General features: G+C 44.0%; 1 protein-coding gene across 1 annotated transcript; it reads left to right on the plus strand.

Moving 5' to 3' along the window:
* Positions 1-929: 929 nt before the first annotated feature.
* On the plus strand, positions 930-11,772 carry LOC120062354 (transcription initiation factor TFIID subunit 7-like). The gene is made up of 12 exons (XM_039012267.1): positions 930-1,040; positions 1,233-1,309; positions 1,643-1,721; positions 2,177-2,310; positions 2,662-2,782; positions 2,931-2,989; positions 3,495-3,567; positions 4,095-4,208; positions 6,043-6,243; positions 10,083-10,195; positions 10,884-10,943; positions 11,433-11,772. The coding sequence occupies exons 1-12, from the start codon at positions 1,001-1,003 to the stop codon at positions 11,475-11,477; spliced, it is 1,116 nt and encodes a 371-aa protein (XP_038868195.1). The 5' UTR covers positions 930-1,000; the 3' UTR covers positions 11,478-11,772.
* The last annotated feature ends 7,593 nt before the right edge of the window (positions 11,773-19,365 follow it).

Consider the following 19,365-nt stretch of genomic DNA (forward strand, 5'->3'; position numbering starts at 1 on the left):
CCCTCTGTTTCTTGTAGTTTCAGCTCCTTTATCTTGCTGACGTTGAGGGAGAGGTTGTTGTCCTGGCACCACACTGCCAAGTCTCTGACCTCCTAAGGTGTCTCATCATCGTCGGTGATCAGGCCTACTACCATCATGTCAACAGAAAACTTAATGATGGTGTTGGAGTCATGTGTGGCCATACAGTTGTGGGTAAACAGGGAGTAGAGGAGGGGGCTAAGCACGCACCCCTGAGGGGCCCCTGTGTTGCGGGTCAGCGTGGCAGATGTGTTGTTGCCTAGCCTTGCCACCCGAGAGCGGCCTGTCAAAAAGTCCAGTATCCATTTGCAGAGGGAGGTGTTTAATCCCAGGGTATTTAGTTTAGTGATGATCTTGGAGGGCACTATTGTGTTGAAAGCTGAGCTGTAGTCAGTGAACAGCATTCTCACGTAGGTGTTCCTTTTGTCCAGGTGGGAAGGGCAGTGTGGAGTGCAATAGAGATTGTCATCTGTGGATCTGTTGGGGCTGTATGTGAATTAGAGCGAGTCTAGACTAATGCAAAATGGTACGCAGTGTCATCTGGATATGTGTGCAACAAAAGTTCAACATTCACCTTCTGCTACCATTTCTGTCGAAACCATTCACACATACAGTTTGACTCATATGTTCCATAAATCCAACGTATGCAACACACAGAACGTTCTACAACTGCTTCTGCAACCCAATGCTGAAGGAAAACGCAGCGTAACATCGGAAATGAATGTACTTCGGTGTACTAAACTCTGTCGGTGTGATCGAGGCGTTATACGGAACTGTGTGTGCTGCAGTTACACTGCACTGACTGCAATATTTTTCCGAAAGGGATTTACTACCGTCCTGCTCCCATTCTGACCAGTAGGTGGCGGAATAGTCCATTGAATAAGGTCAAACGTAATCAAAGAAGAGTCTTCCGGTTTGCTGTGTTGTTTCTAGCTGTGTGTGCATCGACAAGGCTCTTTATTTTTCATTTCAAATAGTCACCATGCAGAACAAAAAGACCAAATCGAACTCCAAAATAAAAGGTACGTTTTGTTAATTAGTGGAATAGGAGATCGCCTGTCTTCGGTGAAGGTAGCGTAACGTTAACGTTAATAGAAACTCAACCAGACAGCTAACTAACTAGCCAGCTAGCTAACTAACCAGCTGGCTAGCTAGCTAGATAATCAAGCCTACCAAATATGACTATTAATATGTTATTATGCACTGATTTGCAGTGGGGAAGGTCGGTTCGAAAAACAAAGATGATGCACCCCATGAGCTGGAGAGTCAATTTGTCCTGCGGCTGCCTACGGTAAGAAAACATATGGAATATAATGGGATGAGGAGCATTTTTGGTTTTGTGTATTTTTTTAATAGCCATGTATCTCAAATTCAAAATGATGCTATTTTTTAACCAACTTAGCTACAGTCTACATGCTGAAACGTGTGAATATTGTATCAGAATGAATGTCACCATGATTGATTTATAATTGCCAACCATAATTGAACCTGAGACTCGAACACTCGTTTGCCTGTATTGTACCTTTCTGTGCACCCATATCTTGAAATAAAGGAAATCATACTTGACATGGCATAAATTGTTTCGGGATTGATGTATATTTTGACTGCATGATCTCTGTCAAAGGAATATGCCTCAACAGTGAGATGTATTGCCCAGTCTAGCAGCATGAACCTCAAAGACAGACTCACCATTGAACTGCACGGTAGGTATTGAGCCTTCATGTCTTGTTAGTTCAAGTGTTCCTTGTTGTTTTCATGGAATGGTCCTAACTGTTCACTCACAATATTACCATCTGCCGCAAAGGAAGTTGGTCACACTCTGTAATATAGTAAGTTAGTCTTTGTAATTTGCATAATTCAAATCAAGGATAAGGTAAATTGGCCTCATTAATCATGCTAATGAAGCAACTTGAAATTAAAGTAGAGGGAACCTTGTTTAACCCTGGTGCTCATTTAACCTTTTTTGGTTCAGAAGCAGTTATACCAGCATCACATTACAGAATGGCCATTCCTTCCCAAGAAAGCACCTATTGCCAACATAAGGATGAAATCATAGAAGTAGGATAATTACAACGGACATTCAAGTAAACCTGTGATAGGTGACCAGTAGTCAAATTATTTTTCTATGTGTGAAATGACATCGTATGATGTTCTGCAGCTGATGGTCGTCATGGCATCGTGAGAGTGGACCGTGTGCCTTTGGCGTGTAAACTGGTGGATCTGCCCTGCATCCTGGAGTCTCTGAAAACAGTGGACAAGAAGACCTTCTATAAGACTGCTGACGTCTGTCAGGTAGGACAGGAAGGATGCTCTCATACAAGCACCATATAGGAGTAGGATGGTGTATGAAGTCTCCAGACCAGTTGTCAATGGCTGCAGTGTCTGCTCTAAGGTTTAGAATGCCCTGTTTCTGTATGACATTTCAGTCATTTAACAGACGCTCTTATCCAGAGCAATTTACAGGAGCAATGAGGGTTCAGTGCCTTGCTCAAGGGCACGCCGAGAGATTTTTCACCTAGTCGGCTCGGGGATTAGAACCAGGGATTATTGATAATGACCTCACATAGTGTTGGTTTATATATTTTCAAGCATTCTATAAGGTTGATTATGCATTGCTCTTTGACCCTGTTCTGTGTGGGGTAGATGCTGGTGTGCACGTTGGATGGAGACCTCTACCCTCCCTTGGAGGAACCCACCGGTACTGTAGACCCCAAGAAGAAGAAGGACAAAGACAAGGACAAGAAGTTTGTGTGGAACCATGGCAGTAAGTAGACATATATCCCCTCTGTATTGAAATATGCTGAGTGTAGCACTTTGCAGCCTGCAGAGACTTAACTTCAAGCCTCAGCCAATCTGCAAGTTTCCTTTCTGATGGTTCTGTTAACTTTAAATCATGATGTTTTGGTCTCCAGTCACCTGTCCTCTAAAGAACACAAGGAAGAGAAGATTCAGGAAGACAGCAAAAAAGAAGGTACTGACATCTTGTGTTTCCCCTAGAGCGCTCTCTCCCCCTCATCTTGTGAATATTTTCTTCAGATGATGTCGGGATCTCGTCCCAGGCCCTTAATTCAAACAACACATTTACATTTCATAAAAGAGGAACTGCAGCGGATGTAAAAACTAAGATTTACATAAAAATAAAGGCCTTCCATCTTCATTTGCCCCAAAGGTTTGCAAGAGAGCAATCCAACTCTCTGCTTTGATCCAAGTGACAGAGAGCGAGTGAGAGGAAAGATTCCTACTTTGTCTTTTGAATAAATCTTCTTTAAGGTGCAACACCATATCGGTTTGGCTCGCTGTTCTTAATCGCTAATGTGTTTGCTGGCACATGGCCAGCCATTCGCTAGGGGTGGTGTGTGTGTGTGTGTGTGTGTGTGTGTGTGTGTGTGTGTGTGTGTGTGTGTGTGTGTGTGTGTGTGTGTGTGCGCAGAGTAGTCTGGAGGCATGAAGTAAGTCTAACCTGATTTCCTCTGCAGTACATCGAATCTCCCGACGTGGAGAAGGAGGTGAAGAGATTACTGAGCACGGACGCAGAGGCCGTTAGTGTCCGTATCCTTTAAGCTAGCTCACTGGGGCAAACACGCGCACAACACTCTGTCTCTAACGCTGCACCAAACCGTCACTAGGTATTGCAGTACCCTTTTATACACGCACTGTAAATGAAACACAACACATCCAATAGCTGTTGACCAGCGGGGACCCTACTCTGCTGGGCCTCACCTGAACTGAATCCTGCTAACGTGTTAATGTGAGACCTGCACACCAACACCTTCGTCAATAAGCACTGTGATGAAATGATAAAGCAGGAGGAACTATTCCCCAGGTCTTTGATGTAAATGAGAATGTGTTCTCGGTCAACCTACCTGGTGGGGGGGGGAAACAAGCACAGAACATGGGACAGCATCAACATCGGAGTGCACCTCCCTTAGTGTAGATTTCAATGGACGGTGGTACATGTTAATATGTCCTTGTAGGCCCATAGTGAAGCCAGTTTTGAGTAGCTGGAACGTGACATAACTTAATGAAAGCAGTGAGGTAGTGTTTGGTGTACAACATTTCCCTAACTTGGCGTTCAGGCTGGGAGGTGATAGCTGAGGATGAGACCAAGGAGGCAGACAACCACGGCTCTCTGGCCAACCTGGACTCATCACCTGGGACATCGGGACACAAGATGGGGCATGGCTCCTCAGGTAAGCACCATGGAAGTGGGCAAAATGTAGTAATACTATAATATGATCATTTAGCAGATGTGTAGCTTCCGTGCAGAGTGACTCTCAGTCCACAAATTGAATACATGTATTAAGTTAACTATGTTTGGAATGAGAGCCATAACTGATATTACAGGCTCCTACCACCTTAGGGCCATCACACCCACACAGAAGTTAGAACATACAGTATGCCACATAGCCTTTCACTGTTCCAACGCAGTACAGTAGTACAGTAGGCCTTAGTGCAGGGTTTCCCTAACTTTCTTTTGGCCCACAACCCTATTTTGGTATCAAAAAAAAATTGCGCCCCCCCCCCCCACCATGTAAAAAAGTGATGTCATCAACAGCCAATGTTAACTTTTTTCATTGGGGCTATGACAGTCTATTACAAATCAGTCTGACAGTACTTTTGACAGTATTTCAGTCTGAAGGAAGTTTGAAGTGACTGAAATGCATCAGAAAGGTCTTGGGATGTTCAGAAGATCATCAGACAATCATTTTGTTTGATCTTGATGTTCTTTTCCCCCCAGTGTGATTTAGTGCCTGGTCTTGTCCACTCTGTTATAATGAGGCTTGTTGGGTATTGTAAAGAGAAACAGAAGACCCATACGTGTTCCTGAGAGTCTAATCTTTCAGTGATGGGGTCATAATATGTAGCTTAAACCAATCAAAAGATAGAGCCACATTTGTAGGAAGAAAACAGAAACCTTTCTGTTTATTACAGTCACATCTAGCGGCTACCAGAGGTTACTGACACAACCCCGGTTCTAGGAACCAAACAAGATTATTATTATTTATTTTTTCAGTTTCTCTCGCGACCCCTAGTTTGGGAAACGCTGCTATAGCTTGTTCTCCATCTTTTTAAATAGTGAGCCAACATGTTTTCAGCACTTATTTCCCTGACCGATTAAAACTTGTTTACTCGCGCTCTCGTCTCTGCAACAGACATACAGTTCCTTCAGAAAGTATTCACACCCTTGACTTTTTCCGTTTTTTTTGTCACCGCCTGAATTCAATGGATTCAATTTAGATTTGTGTCACTGGCCTACACACAATACCCCATAATGTCAAAGTGGAATTATTTTTAGAAACTTTTTTAACAAATTAATAAAAAAGGAAAAGCTGAAATGTCTTGAGTCAATAATATTTTGTAGCTTAAAGCGGCAATCAGCAGTTGAAACGATAGTGTGCTCTGGAGTAATGGAACCACTCTCAAATTCATAGACAAAGGTATGGTTGCAAAGACTGGCCATCTGTGATATCAAAGTGATAGCTGTATCATGTTGTGAGTGTTTGTTTACATTTACTTTGTTTACAAACATTGGAGTAAAACAAGCTTGTATTTTGGTTTCTCATTGAGTATGACAGTTGAGCTAAGCTCATGAGGCATTTATAAGTTCTTCAAGAATCACTGTACATATCATTCATTTATAGGTCTAAAATGTATGTACAGTAGCTACTGCGTATTGCCCCTTTAAACCATTCAAAAGATAGAGCCATATTTGTAGGAAGAAAACAGAAACCTCTCTGTTTATTACAGCCACATCTAGCAGCTACCGGAGGTTACTGATGTTTTCCCGGTTTTATGAACCAAGTGCGAATTTGGTTCGAATACCATTTTCAAATTAGGTGACCGCACATGGGGTCCGGACCCCTAGTTTGGGAAAAGCTGCCTTGGTGTTTCTAAAACTGTCCTAAAGGGAGGATTGTGTTTTGTTGGTGAGGAGTGGTCGCAGTAAGAAGACTGAATTATTATTAAAATATCAAAAAAAAATATTATATTTGACAAAATGTGAAAATCAATGTTTTCTTCCAGCCCAACGTGACGAGCTGAGGGAGATCTTCAACGACATCAGCAGCAGCAGCGATGATGAGGAGGATGAGGGGGACCTTCGTCATGAGGACGAGGACCTGAACATCATGGACATGGAGGAAGACCTGGTTAGACAGCTCCAAGACAAACTCAACGAGTCATCAGACGGTGCTCGGGACGAGGCAGACAGGAACAACCAGATAGGTGAGGCCGGATGGAGAAGAGGGGTGGTGGAAAGAGAAAGAAGGGCAACGGGGAGTGGGCGAGTTTGTTTTTCATCACCGGGGCGATTGGGGGGTTGAAGATTGCAGTCATAGATATTAAGAGATTGGCATACCGTCCCCATGTTGGCACAACATGTTCCTTTGCAATAACATTGTTTTTTCTATTCTAAGTGGAGTGTGATTGTTTTGTAATTGGTATAAACATGGCGCCTGTCTACAGTATTGGAATAGCAGCCAATGTGGGGAGAGGAGGAGCGGGGGGGATGATATGTGGCTGTAATAGCAGCACAGAAGCACAGAGTACGGACAGACAATAAGAGGACCTCAAATCACATGAACCACTCTCAATGTCCCCATGTCAAAACGGACGACGGCAGTACCCCACCCTACACAAGTGAGCTTGAGTTGGAATGAAGCTGAGTTTTCTAGGTCAGAGAGACATCTCCCTCCCTCCTCCCTATCCCTTCATCTCCAGTTATATCCCCATTCAGAAGACGGACAGGTACTCGCTCTCTCCTCCTGGGGCTGGTTCAGCCACTGTGCTTTCTGTGACAGCTCACTGGCTTACAAGGAACCGTCTGTCACACAGCCACCCCCGTCCTGCAGCTCTCCCGACACTCTTGTAGGGCTGCCTCTTTCAAAGTCTGGCTGTGGCCGTCTACACGTAGTGCTTGTAATGAGGACCATGGCATCTGAAAAAGGGTTTTCAATCAATACTGACTGTGTGGGATGATGTTAGCTAAGACGGTGGCTCAGTGTGTATTAGGTTTTGATTGAATTGAATGGAAGCCACATGACCGCTGTTCCTTAGTAATACGAGCCCCTGTGGACCAGAGAATGAGAGCAGTCCGTTCTATTCCTTCTATTTCTATGGAGCAGACAGCTAACATTCACCTCAGTCACTTAGCCTGGTCTTATATTCACTTTAAATATGCCTATTGCACACTTTAAAACCCAAAGTAATCTGTCAAGCTGAATCCGCGTCCTATCACATCAGTTGTGTAGATCCGTCTATATGCCTCAATCCCCAAATGAATGGAAAAGATAAGCACTGACTAAAATCAGGAAATTGATACCTGGGGTCTGTATTTTTTTATTTAACAAGTCAGTTAAGAACAAATTGTTATTTACAATGACGGCCAAACCCTCCCCTAATCCGGACGACGCTGGGCCAATTGTGCGCCACCCTATGGGACTCCTGATCACGGCCGGTTGTGATACATCCCGGGATCGAATCAGGGTCTGTAGTGACGCCTCTAGCACTGAGATGCAGTGCCTTAGACCGCCTTAGACAACTGCGCCATCTCAATAGTCTCACAACGTTGCGTCTTCTCTCATCTTTTTTTATACCCTGAACAATCTAAATCTAAATTCAACATGTAAAGTGTTGCCCCCATATTTTATGAGCTGAAATAAAACATCCCAGAAATGTTCCACACGTACAAAAATCTTATCTCTAAAAAATTCTTCCTGTTAGTGAGAATTTCTCCTTTGCCAAGATAATCCATCCAACTGACAAGTGTGGTATATCAAGAAGCTGATTAAACAGCATGATCATTACACAGGTGCACCTTGTGCTGGGGACAATAAAAGGCCATTCTAAAATGTGCCGTTTTGTCACACAACACAATGGCACATATGTGTATGGCGTCGTGTAGGCGAGCAGTTTGCTGATGTCAACATTGTGAACAGAGTGCCCCATGGTGGGGTTATGGTATGGGCAGGCATAAGCTACGGACAACAAACACAATTGCATTTTATTGACTACAATTTGAATGCACAGAGATACCGTGACGAGATCATGAGGCCCAAGGTATCTGTGACCCACAGATGCATATCTGTATTCCCAGTCATGTGAAATCCATAGATTAGGGCTTAATGAATTTATTTCAATTGACTGATTTCCTCATGAACTATAACTCAGGAAAATCTTTGACATTTTTGCATGTTGCATTCATATTTTTGTTCAGTATATATATTTTTACAAAACATCCACATACAGAGGCACTATACCATCCCACTATATCATCCCTGCCCAGACCCACAGCCCAGTCTCCAGCGCCCGTTTCACTCTCCAACACATGGCCTCAAACTGCACCATTTTGTTCCTCTCTGTCGCCCACGCACTTAACATTTAGATAATAAAGCATTTGCTTTCCATTGTGCGATGGAGGATTGGTTGATTTCCAATTAAGTATACGTTTTTTTCAAGATGATATATGAGAAAAGTATCGTCTCAGCCAGCAAGTTTCTCACTACACCCCCAAATGCCGTGTCATGAAATATGCAGACAGACGGATTAAAAGTGAATGTACATTGTAATACTACTGCCAACGTTCTTACTCCGCCCATAACTTTTGGATTTTATAGTATTCCCAGAAGGCGTGCATTATTTAGTCATTGTTCGTTTTACACTTAAGTCATGACTCTGCCTTTGTGCTGTAGAATTGGTGAATTCTGTCTCTTGTATAATCAATTCTATACATTAGTTTATACTGGTTTGAGCATAGATTTTCATGACCTGGAATTTTGTTAGTGCCAACATTCCCTCCACTCTGTGCCAATAGTCTTGGTTCCAATAGTTTATATATTTTTTACATCTTAACTATCATATGAACATCCTTTTCTTACTCAGATAAGGTTTCTTCAAAATTACTCTGATGTCCAAAAGATTTCAAATGGACATTTCTTGATATGAAACTTTTAAGTTGCATGTTTGAAAATATTTACACTACCGTTCAAAGGTTTGGGGTCACTTAGAAATGTCCTTGTTTTTGAAATGACATTTTAAAAAATGGTCCATTTTAAAATAACATAAAATTGATCGGAAATACAGTGTAGACATTGTTAATGTTGTAAATGACTATTGTAGCTGGAAACGGCTGACAAGTCGTCAACTGGCAGCTTCATTAAATAGTACCCACAAAACACCAGTCTCAACGTCAACAGTGAAGAGGCCACTCCGGGATGCTGTTCTTCTAGGCAGAGTTCCTCTGTCCAGTGTCTGTGTTCTTTTTCCCATCTTAATATTTTCTTTATATTGGCCAGTCTGAGATATGGCTTTTTCTTTGCAACTCTGCCTAGAAGGCCAGCATCCCGGAGTCGCCTCTTCACTGTTGACGTAAGTGTCATCTGGGGAGGAGCATGCTCATCTTCAATATGTACCCATGTTCCTCTTTAGTGCGTTTAACGATGTCGCAAGTAAAAGCCCTGGGTGGCCGCTTCTCAATGTCTCCTTTTCATCATTCACACTCTAATTAAGGAGCTGGAAGAAGGAAGCTTGTCCTCTGTGTATCCTGATCAGTGCAGGTCAAGGAGAGGAAGCCCTGGTTGTTGTTTTTCTTCAATTGGGCCTGTAGCAAATGGCTGGTCTTGGTGGTGCTGTGTGTGGAAGAGTCAGTTGGTTGGATCTCCATACAAGTCGCCTCCTTTCAAGTTTTCCTTTCCCTACGTCCTACGTATCTTAAATTGATGCATGTCTCGTGGTAGGCGTCCAGCGTATTGTTTTCACTCTAATGTAGGTTAAAGGAATAGCTATCTTTCTGTGGTTTTTCTTCTTCATTAGTCCACTTTTGATACGGTCCTGACATGTTTTGCATGTCAGCAATCAAGTTCAAGATATAGGACTTTCAAAATGCAAATTGTAACATCAACATTTTGGGACGAATGAAGAACATTCGGGGGGGAAAAACTCTCTTTTTAGTGTGGGTTATTCCTTTAAAAAGTGGAGACAAGCAGAGGAATACACTTGATACTATGGAGATATGAAGTAGACTGTGTGTTTTGAGATGGGAATGGTTCCTTTGTCTGTTCCTGTAGTGATGGAGTACCAGATGCAGATAGACTGTGTGAAGGCCAAGCTGAAGGAGACGCGCGCCCGCAAGAAACAACAGGAGGACCTCATCATGAAGGTGGAGAACCAGGCCCTGAAGGTGAGTTATCGACGCACACAACTTTGACATTACGTTTGATTCATTCAGCAGACTGAGATGACCACAAAGGATGATTCATAAATAAGGCCTTCAAAAACAAGTCTTAGTAGCAGGCTAGTATTCACCCCCACACTCATATTCACACTTTCACTCAAACACACACACCGAGACACTCTCACTCACACACGCAGACACACACCGAGGCAACCTTGGAGGGAGAAGTCTTTATGTGGAATATTACCCCTCTAAGCGACTGAGTGTAAAACTTCCCAAACTCAGACCGCATAAAGAAGGCATAAATATTACATTTCCACCATCAGCCCTTTGGGGGGAGGGGGGGGGGGGAGCATTAAAAAATCATTGTTCCGCCAACTGCTCTTCGGGGACAGATTTACAACGTGTGAGACACGGGCGGGGACAGATTTATTTTTTTACCATGTCGTTTCAGCTCTGTGCTCGGCTGGCCGGGTCTGGCTGTGATCTATCTTTCACTGTTATTATCACAGCCACAGGAAAAGGTCACGGTTGTCTGACTGGCATTCCAAATGGCCTTTCTGTCAGATGGAAGATACGCTCGCTAGGAAACGGCGGCACGCTGAAGTTTCAAACATCAAAACAAGCTAAGGGAACTGTCTAATGACTGACCTCTTTTTTTGTTTTTCCTTCCCTCCCTCTCTTCTTTCTGCAGAACCGCTTTCAGGCTCTGCTTAATGAAATTATCCATCAGGAGGAGAGAGAGATGGAGCAGGTAATGTTGTCTGGGAAGACGGGAAAGGACATTTTAAAACTGCATCAGTTTATGACCTCTTGTTGGTTATGAGTTATAAATGTAATGAATTATTGTCTTTGGTATCAAGCAGCATTTGCTGTAAAGGAATGTGAAGGTGCAACTACGCTGCTTGAATAAGAGAGACAAACTAACCAAAACATGTTTGTTTGTGAGAACTGCTGTTGTCTTCCTCTAGTGACTGAACATCCCTACACATCCAGCTTTTAGAAGGATAAGGGTGGTATTTATAGCCAACATCCAAGCCAATTGGTTTGCTCAATCTTAATCAATCTTAATTTGGATTGTCAAGAACTCCTAACACCAATCTGAGTATCTGTATCAACTTGTGTCTGTCTTCACATCAGCTTGGTTAATGTTGGAAGATGTGTTAATCATCCACTTAGCCTACCAATGACACCCGGGCGTTCGGCATCAACCGATCTCTGCTCCGTTTCTCTGTCCCAACAGCTGGCCTCGCTTCAGGAGCAGCTGGACTCGCTGATCGAAAAGTGACCCAAGTGACCACCAGGGGGCAGCCAAGTGTCAAATAGGCGCAGTGAGAACCACGGGGGAAGAGCGAAGAAGCATCTGCCACCTCTGACAGCCCTCCTCAGTGACATGCTGTGTCATTCCATTATACATTTTCCCTTTAGCCTCCAGACATCATGACATCATTTGTTGAAGGATTCATTTTTATTTTGTATTGTTCCTTTTTTAATTCTGGGATGTTGTCGTGTTAGTAGGATTATAGAATGAGGGTTGTCTGTCTGCTACTCTGTATGAATAAACACTTTGTTTTACCATTCAATCGTGTGTCTGTGTTTGACATTTTCTAGTGACACCGTCTTACTTCATCTGAGTGACCATACCTATTACATACTAAGTCATCAACCCTGTTGACTGGACAGTGGTCTCCTATATCCTCTGATTACCCTCCTACCTTCTAGAAAGATTTTCTTCCACAGTGATCTCTCTCTACCTCGCCCTCACATGTTCCTCTGGTCACCCGCCTCTGACTTCATACAGGGGATTATTCTGACGATTGAGGGGGGGGTGGATTAGCACACTCAGATTAAAATGGCCATCTCCAAAACTCTGGTAATCCAGCCATCTGTCAGAGAGCAGGAGGGATGCCCCGGGCTGCAGCAGGACGCCAACACAAACAATCCCGCCTCACTAGGCTAATTAGGGAGAGCAGGAGAGTGAGAGGAGAAAGACACACACTGGGAAGTGGCACACGCTCCACTGCCTTTCTCCCAGAGCCTGCAGTGTAGCCCCATGGTATGAAATACACCTTTATACATTCTGACAGTTTACAGAAAAGGAGGTTTGGTCCCGAAATGGAGGAGACGTACCTACTGAACAGCCAAGAAGAACGTTCTGGCTGGAGGGACTGGCCCAGTGCCACGTTTAACGCCGGGGACCAAGGTAACACCCTGCATTCGTGATGGCATCGATTCCTTATAGGGCAATACTTTTGACCAGGGCCAGCATATAGTGCTCTGGTCAACAGTAGCATCCTATATACTGTACGGAATCGGTTGCCATCTCAGAAAACGCTGAACTATAGAAATGCCTAGGGTTTAATGTGTGGAGGAAATGATGCAATGTATAATTAGCATTGTGTAGTAATTAATACTTCACAGACTGATGCATATTTTTAGAGATCATTGTATCTCTCTGCCCACCTCAATTAGACTCTGTTGAATAATTCATGCAAGCAATTAAAATATTCTGTATCTGAGCGTAACACACCACAAACATTTGGTCAACGCAATTGCTACACAGCGTATTGGCATCTGTGGGGTTTGAACAGTCGCGGATCAGTGTGTTCGTGCACGGGCTGTGTGGTACTGATCTATGGCTGATGACGTCCCCTAACCACACACAGACACCTCACCACATCCAGCCATATGGCCCCGGGCCTGAAGTCCAAGGATGACAAAGATTTTCCGGGACAATGCCAACATGAATATCTGGCCCGTTCCCCAATTGTGTTCTGTGCTGCTCCCATTCTGTCGAGGAGCCTCCCACTCGGTTCCACATAGTTCAAACCAACACAGCATACAAATGACTCACATTAAAGAGAGCAAAAGAGGTTGGGGCCGTAGCATTCCAAATACATACAGACAGAATTGAGCTGAGGGTCAGCCAGAGTCCATAAACCCCCCCCAAATGACACTGTGTGTGTATGTGCGTATGTGTGTGTGTTGACAGTGGAACGTTCTGGAACATATGACAACAGCCTCCTCTCCTCTGCTCTGCTCTGCCACCTAATCCCCACTCTCTACCCCCCCCCCCCCCCCCCCCCCCCTCCCTCCAGACGCTGTTGGACAACTTTGAGCGCAGGGTGATTGACGGCAGTCATAAAACCAAAGTGCCGGCACTAGATTTTTGTGGGGAAGATGTTCAAGATGGAGGTGTGGGAGACGCTGCTGACCTCCATGAGGATCGGAGAGGTGGCCGAGTTCTGGTGTGATGCCGTTGTGAGTCCAGCGACCGTTCAATCAAATACACACACACAACGTACCTTGACTGGTTCAAACGCACAGACACACACACTTTCCCCTACCCGAGGTGAAACAGAGGTCAGAGTCAGAAGACTCAGGGACTTTCAATTTTCTGGTAATTAGTGTTCACTGGGATGGGGGAGGAAGCTGCTCCTCTCCTCCTTCTCATGCAGATGAAGCAGCCTCCGGTGGCCACCTACATGCTCTTATTAAAAACTGAAACAAAGAAATATTTTTGTGCGCTTCAATTTCTCTATTTCTCTCTCCATCTGGAGAAACAAAGAGTAGGAAGCATTTGCAAGTCAAATGGAGCTATTGATTGTGATTTGTTAGTTTAGGGCCGCTGGTTCATCAACCAGCAGGGGTGAGGTGAGCCACATCAATGTTTGTGTGGTGTTCCTGTCTCTAGTCAACTCACATTTTATTTGTCACGTGCTTCGTAAACAACAGGTGTAGACTAACAGTGAAATGCTTAATTACGGGTCCTTTTCCAACAATGCAGAGTTAAAGACTAAGAGGAATAAATACACAGAGAATAACAAATAAATAGTCAAAATAACATGGCTAGAGTATAAACAGGGAGTAGCAGTACAGAGTCGATGTGGAGGGGTATGAGGTAATAACATGGCTAGAGTATAAACAGGGAGTACAAGTACAGAGTCGATGTGGAAGGGTACGAGGTAATAACATGGCTAGAATATAAACAGGGAGTACCAGTACTGAGTCGATGTGGAGGGGTACGAGGTAATAACATGGCTAGAATATAAACAGGGAGTACCAGTACTGAGTCGATGTGGAGGGGTACGAGGTAATAACATGGCTAGAATATAAACAGGGAGTAGCAGGACAGAGTCGATGTGGAGGGGTACGAGGTAATAACATGGCTAGAGTATAAACAGGGAGTACCAGTAGAGAGTCGATGTGGAGGGGTACGAGGTAATAACATGGCTAGAGTATAAACAGGGAGTACCAGTAGAGAGTCGATGTGGAGGGGTACGAGGTAATAATATGGCTAGAATATAAACAGGTAGTACCAGTACAGAGTCGATGTGGAGGGGTACGAGGTAATAACATGGCTAGAGTATAAACAGGGAGTACCAGTACAGAGTCGATGTGGAGGGGTACGAGGTAATAACATGGCTAGAGTATAAACAGGGAGTAGCAGTACAGAGTCGATGTGGAGGGGTACGAGGTAATAACATGGCTAGAGTATAAACAGGGAGTACCAGTAGAGAGTCGATGTGGAGGGGTACGAGGTAATAACATGGCTAGAGTATAAACAGGGAGTAGCAGTACAGAGTCGATGTGGAGGGGTACGAGGTAATAACATGGCTAGAATATAAACAGGGAGTACCAGTACAGAGTCAATGTGGAGGGGTACGAGGTAATAACATGGCTAGAGTATAAACAGGGAGTACCAGTACAGAGTCGATGTGGAGGGGTACGAGGTAATAACATGGCTAGAGTATAAACAGGGAGTAGCAGTACAGAGTCGATGTGGAGGAGTACGAGGTAATAACATGGCTAGAATATAAACAGGTAGTACCAGTACAGAGTCGATGTGGAGGGGTACGAGGTAATAACATGGCTAGAGTATAAACAGGGAGTAGCAGTACAGAGTCAATGTGGAGGGGTACGAGGTAATAACATGGCTAGAGTATAAACAGGGAGTAGCAGTACAGAGTCGATGTGGAGGGGTACGAGGTAATAACATGGCTAGAGTATAAACAGGGAGTAGCAGTACAGAGTCGATGTGGAAGGGTATGAGGTAATAACATGGCTAGAGTATAAACAGGGAGTAGCAGGACAGAGTCGATGTGGAGGGGTACGAGGTAATAACATGGCTAGAATATAAACAGGGAGTAGCAGTACAGAGTCGATGTGGAGGGGTACGAGGTAAAAACATGGCTAGAGTATAAACAGGGAGTAGCAGTACAGAGTCGATGTGGAGGGGTACGAGGTAATAACATGGCTAGAATATAAACAGGGAGTACCAGTACAGAGTCAATGTGGAGGGGTACGAGGTAATAACATGGCTAGAGTATAAACAGGGAGTACCAGTACAGAGTCGATGTGGAGGGGTACGAGGTAATAACATGGCTAGAGTATAAACAGGGAGTAGCAGTACAGAGTCGATGTGGAGGGGTACGAGGTAATAACATGGCTAGAGTATAAACAGGGAGTAGCAGTACAGAGTCGATGTGGAAGGGTATGAGGTAATAACATGGCTAGAATATAAACAGGGAGTAGCAGTACAGAGTCGATGTGGAGGGGTACGAGGTAATAACATGGCTAGAGTATAAACAGGGAGTAGCAGGACAGAGTCGATGTGGAGGGGTACGAGGTAATAACATGGCTAGAGTATAAACAGGGAGTACAAGTACAGAGTCGATGTGGAGGGGTATGAGGTAATAACATGGCTAGAATATAAACAGGGAGTAGCAGTACAGAGTCGATGTGGAGGGGTATGAGGTAATAACATGGCTAGAGTATAAACAGGGAGTACAAGTACAGAGTCGATGTGGAGGGGTACGAGGTAATAACATGGCTAGAATATAAACAGGGAGTACAAGTACAGAGTCGATGTGGAGGGGTACGAGGTAATAACATGGCTAGAATATAAACAGGGAGTACAAGTACAGAGTCGATGTGGAGGGGTACGAGGTAATAACATGGCTAGAATATAAACAGGGAGTACAAGTACAGAGTCGATGTGGAGGGGTATGAGGTAATAACATGGCTAGAGTATAAACAGGGAGTACCAGTACAGAGTCGATGTGGAGGGGTACGAGGTAATAACATGGCTAGAGTATAAACAGGGAGTACAAGTACAGAGTCGATGTGGAGGGGTACGAGGTAATAACATGGCTAGAATATAAACAGGGAGTAGCAGTACAGAGTCGATGTGGAGGGGTATGAGGTAATAACATGGCTAGAATATAAACAGGGAGTAGCAGTACTGAGTCGATGTGGAGGGGTATGAGGTAATTGAGGTAGCTATGTACATATAGGTAGGGGTAAAGTGACTAGGCAACTAGATAGATAATAGACAGCAGCAGCAGCGTATGTGGTGAAAGTGTGTGGTGTCAGTATGCATCTGTGCGCGTGTTATGTGTGTGTGGGCGTATGTAGTGTGTGTGTGTATGTGTGTGTTTTAGTCTCAGTGTAAGCATGTATGAGTGTGTAGGTTGAGTCCAGTGTATCAATCCAGAAACTGTCAAGCGCTATGATGAAACTGGCTCTAATGAGGACCGCCACAGGAAAGGAAGACCCAGAGATACCTCTGCTGCAGAGGATATGTTCATTAGAGTTACCAGCCTTAGAAATTGCAGCGCAAATAAATGCTTCACAGAGTTCAAGTAACAGACACATCTCAACATGAACAGTTCAGAGGAGACTGCATGAATCAGGCCTTCATGGTCGAATTGCTGCAAAGAAACCACTACTAAAGGACGGACACCAATAAGAAGAAGAGACTTACTTGTCCTTTGGTCTGATGAGTCCAAATTTGAGATTTTTGGTTCCAACAGCCATGTCTTTGTGAGACGCAGAGTAGGTGAATGGATGATCTCCGCATGTGTGGTTCCCACCGTGAAGCATGGAGGAGGTGGTGTGGTTGTGTGGGGGTGATTTGTTGGTCACACTGTCAGTGACTTATTTAGAATTCAAGGCACTTATAACCAGCATGGCTACCACAGCATTCTGTAGTGATACGCCATCCTTTCTGGTTTGCACTTAGTGGGAATATCAATTGTTTTTCAACAGGACAATGACCCAACACACCTCCAGGCTGTGTAAGGGCTATTTGACCAAGAAGGAGAGTGATGGATTGCTGCATCAGATGACCTGGCCTCCACAATCACCCGACCTTAACCCAATTGAGATGGTTTGAGATGAGTTGGACCGCAGAGTGAAGGAAAAGCAGCCAACAATTGCTCAGAATATGTGGGAACTCCTTCAAGAATGTTGGAAAAGCATTCCAGGTGAAGCTGGTTAATGGAATGCCAAGAGTGTGCAAAGCTGTCATCAAGGCAAAGGGTGGCTACTTTGAAGAATCTAAAATCTGAATATATATTTTGATTTGTTTAACACTTTTTTTGGTTACTATATGATTCCATATGTGTTATTTCATAGTTTTGATGTCTTCACTATTAGTCTACAATGTAGAAAATAGTAAATATGAAGAAAAACACTTGAATGAGTAGGTGTGTCATAACTTTTGACTGGTACTGTATATATAGGGGTAAGGTGACTTGGCATCAGGATATATGATAAACAGAGAAGCGGCAGCATAAATGATGATTGTATGTGAGTGTGTGTGTAGAGTCAATATAAATGTGTGTGGGTGTTATGTATGTGTTGGAATGTCAGTGTGTGCGAGTGTGTAGAGTCCTGTGAGTGTGCATAAAGACACAAATTAAAATAAAATACAAGGGTCAACTCAGACTTGTACCGCTTGCCATGCAAAAGCATAGATAACAGTTTATGGCTTAGGTGGCTGGAGTCTTTAATAATTTTCCGGGCTTTCCTTCCACACCACCTGATATAGAGGTCCTGGATGAAAGGGAGCTCGGCCCCAGTGATGTACTGCGCTGTCCGCACCACCCTCTGTACCGCCATGCAATTGAGGGCGGTGCTGTTGCCAGTGACGCAGCCAGTCAAGATGCTCTCAATGGTGCAGCTGTAGAACTTTTTGAGGATTTGAGGGCCCATGGCAAACCTTTTCAACTTTCTAAGGGGGAAGAGGCGCTGTCGTGCCTTCTTCACGACTGTGCAAGTATGAGTGGACCATTTTAAGTCCTTAGTGATTTGGACACAGAGGAACTTGAAGCTCTCGACCCGCTCCACTGCTGCCCCGTCGATGTGGATGGGAACATGCTCGCACCCCCCGCTTATCAATCAGGTAACATTCTGAATATACACTGAGGGTACAAAACATTAGGAACACCTTCCCAATATTGAGTTGCACCCCCCTTTTGCCCTCAGAACAGCCTCAATTCGTCGGGGCATGGACTCTACAAGGTGTTGAAAGCGTTCCACAGGGATGCTGGCCCATGTTGACTCCAATGCTTCCCACAGTTGTGTCAAGTTGGCTGGATGCCCTTTGGGTGGTGGACCATTCTTGATACACATGGGAAACTGTTGCGTGTGAAACACCCAGCAGTGTTGCAGTTCTTGACACACTCAAACCGGTGCGCCTGGTACCTACTACCATACCCTGTTCAAAGGCACTTAAATCTCTTGTCCATTCACCCTCTGAATGGCACACATACACAATCCATAACTCAATTGGCTCAAGGCTTAAACATCCTTCTTTAACCTGTCTCCTCCCCTACATCTACACTGATTGAAGTGGATTTAACAAGTAACATCAATAAAAGATCACAGCTTTCACCTGGATTCACTTGGTCAGTCTATGTCAAGGAAAGAGCAGGTGTTTTTAATGTTTGTCTACTCAGTGTTCAGCTATGGTTTGGGGAAGGGTTAAAGGGAGAGGAGAAAAGAGGGGTTGAATGCATTACACACAACACACACAGGTTTAACAGGTAGTACACACACACCAGTGATAATACACACAACACATATACACACACACACCAGTGATAATACACACAACACATATACACACACACACCAGTGATAATACACACAACACATATACACACACACACCAGTGATAATACACACAACACATATACACACACACACCAGTGATAATACACACAACACATATACACACACACACCAGTGATAATACACACAACACATATACACACACACACCAGTGATAATACACACAACACATATACACACACACACCAGTGATAATACACACAACACATATACACACACACACCAGTGATAATACACACAACACATATACACACACA

The sequence above is a fragment of the Salvelinus namaycush genome, chromosome 17 (assembly GCF_016432855.1).
Source record: "Salvelinus namaycush isolate Seneca chromosome 17, SaNama_1.0, whole genome shotgun sequence".
NCBI lineage: Eukaryota > Metazoa > Chordata > Actinopteri > Salmoniformes > Salmonidae > Salvelinus > Salvelinus namaycush.

What these genes read in the sequence shown, in the direction of transcription:
- LOC120062354 (XM_039012267.1), top strand. Translation starts at nt 1,001, where the DNA reads ATGCAGAACAAAAAGACCAAATCGAACTCCAAAATAAAAG. An exon ending in AGACTGCTGACGTCTGTCAG is followed by an intron (nt 2,311 to 2,661) that starts GTAGGACAGGAA and finishes TGTGTGGGGTAG; the next exon opens with ATGCTGGTGTGCACGTTGGA. An exon ending in TGGAGAACCAGGCCCTGAAG is followed by an intron (nt 10,196 to 10,883) that starts GTGAGTTATCGA and finishes TTCTTTCTGCAG; the next exon opens with AACCGCTTTCAGGCTCTGCT.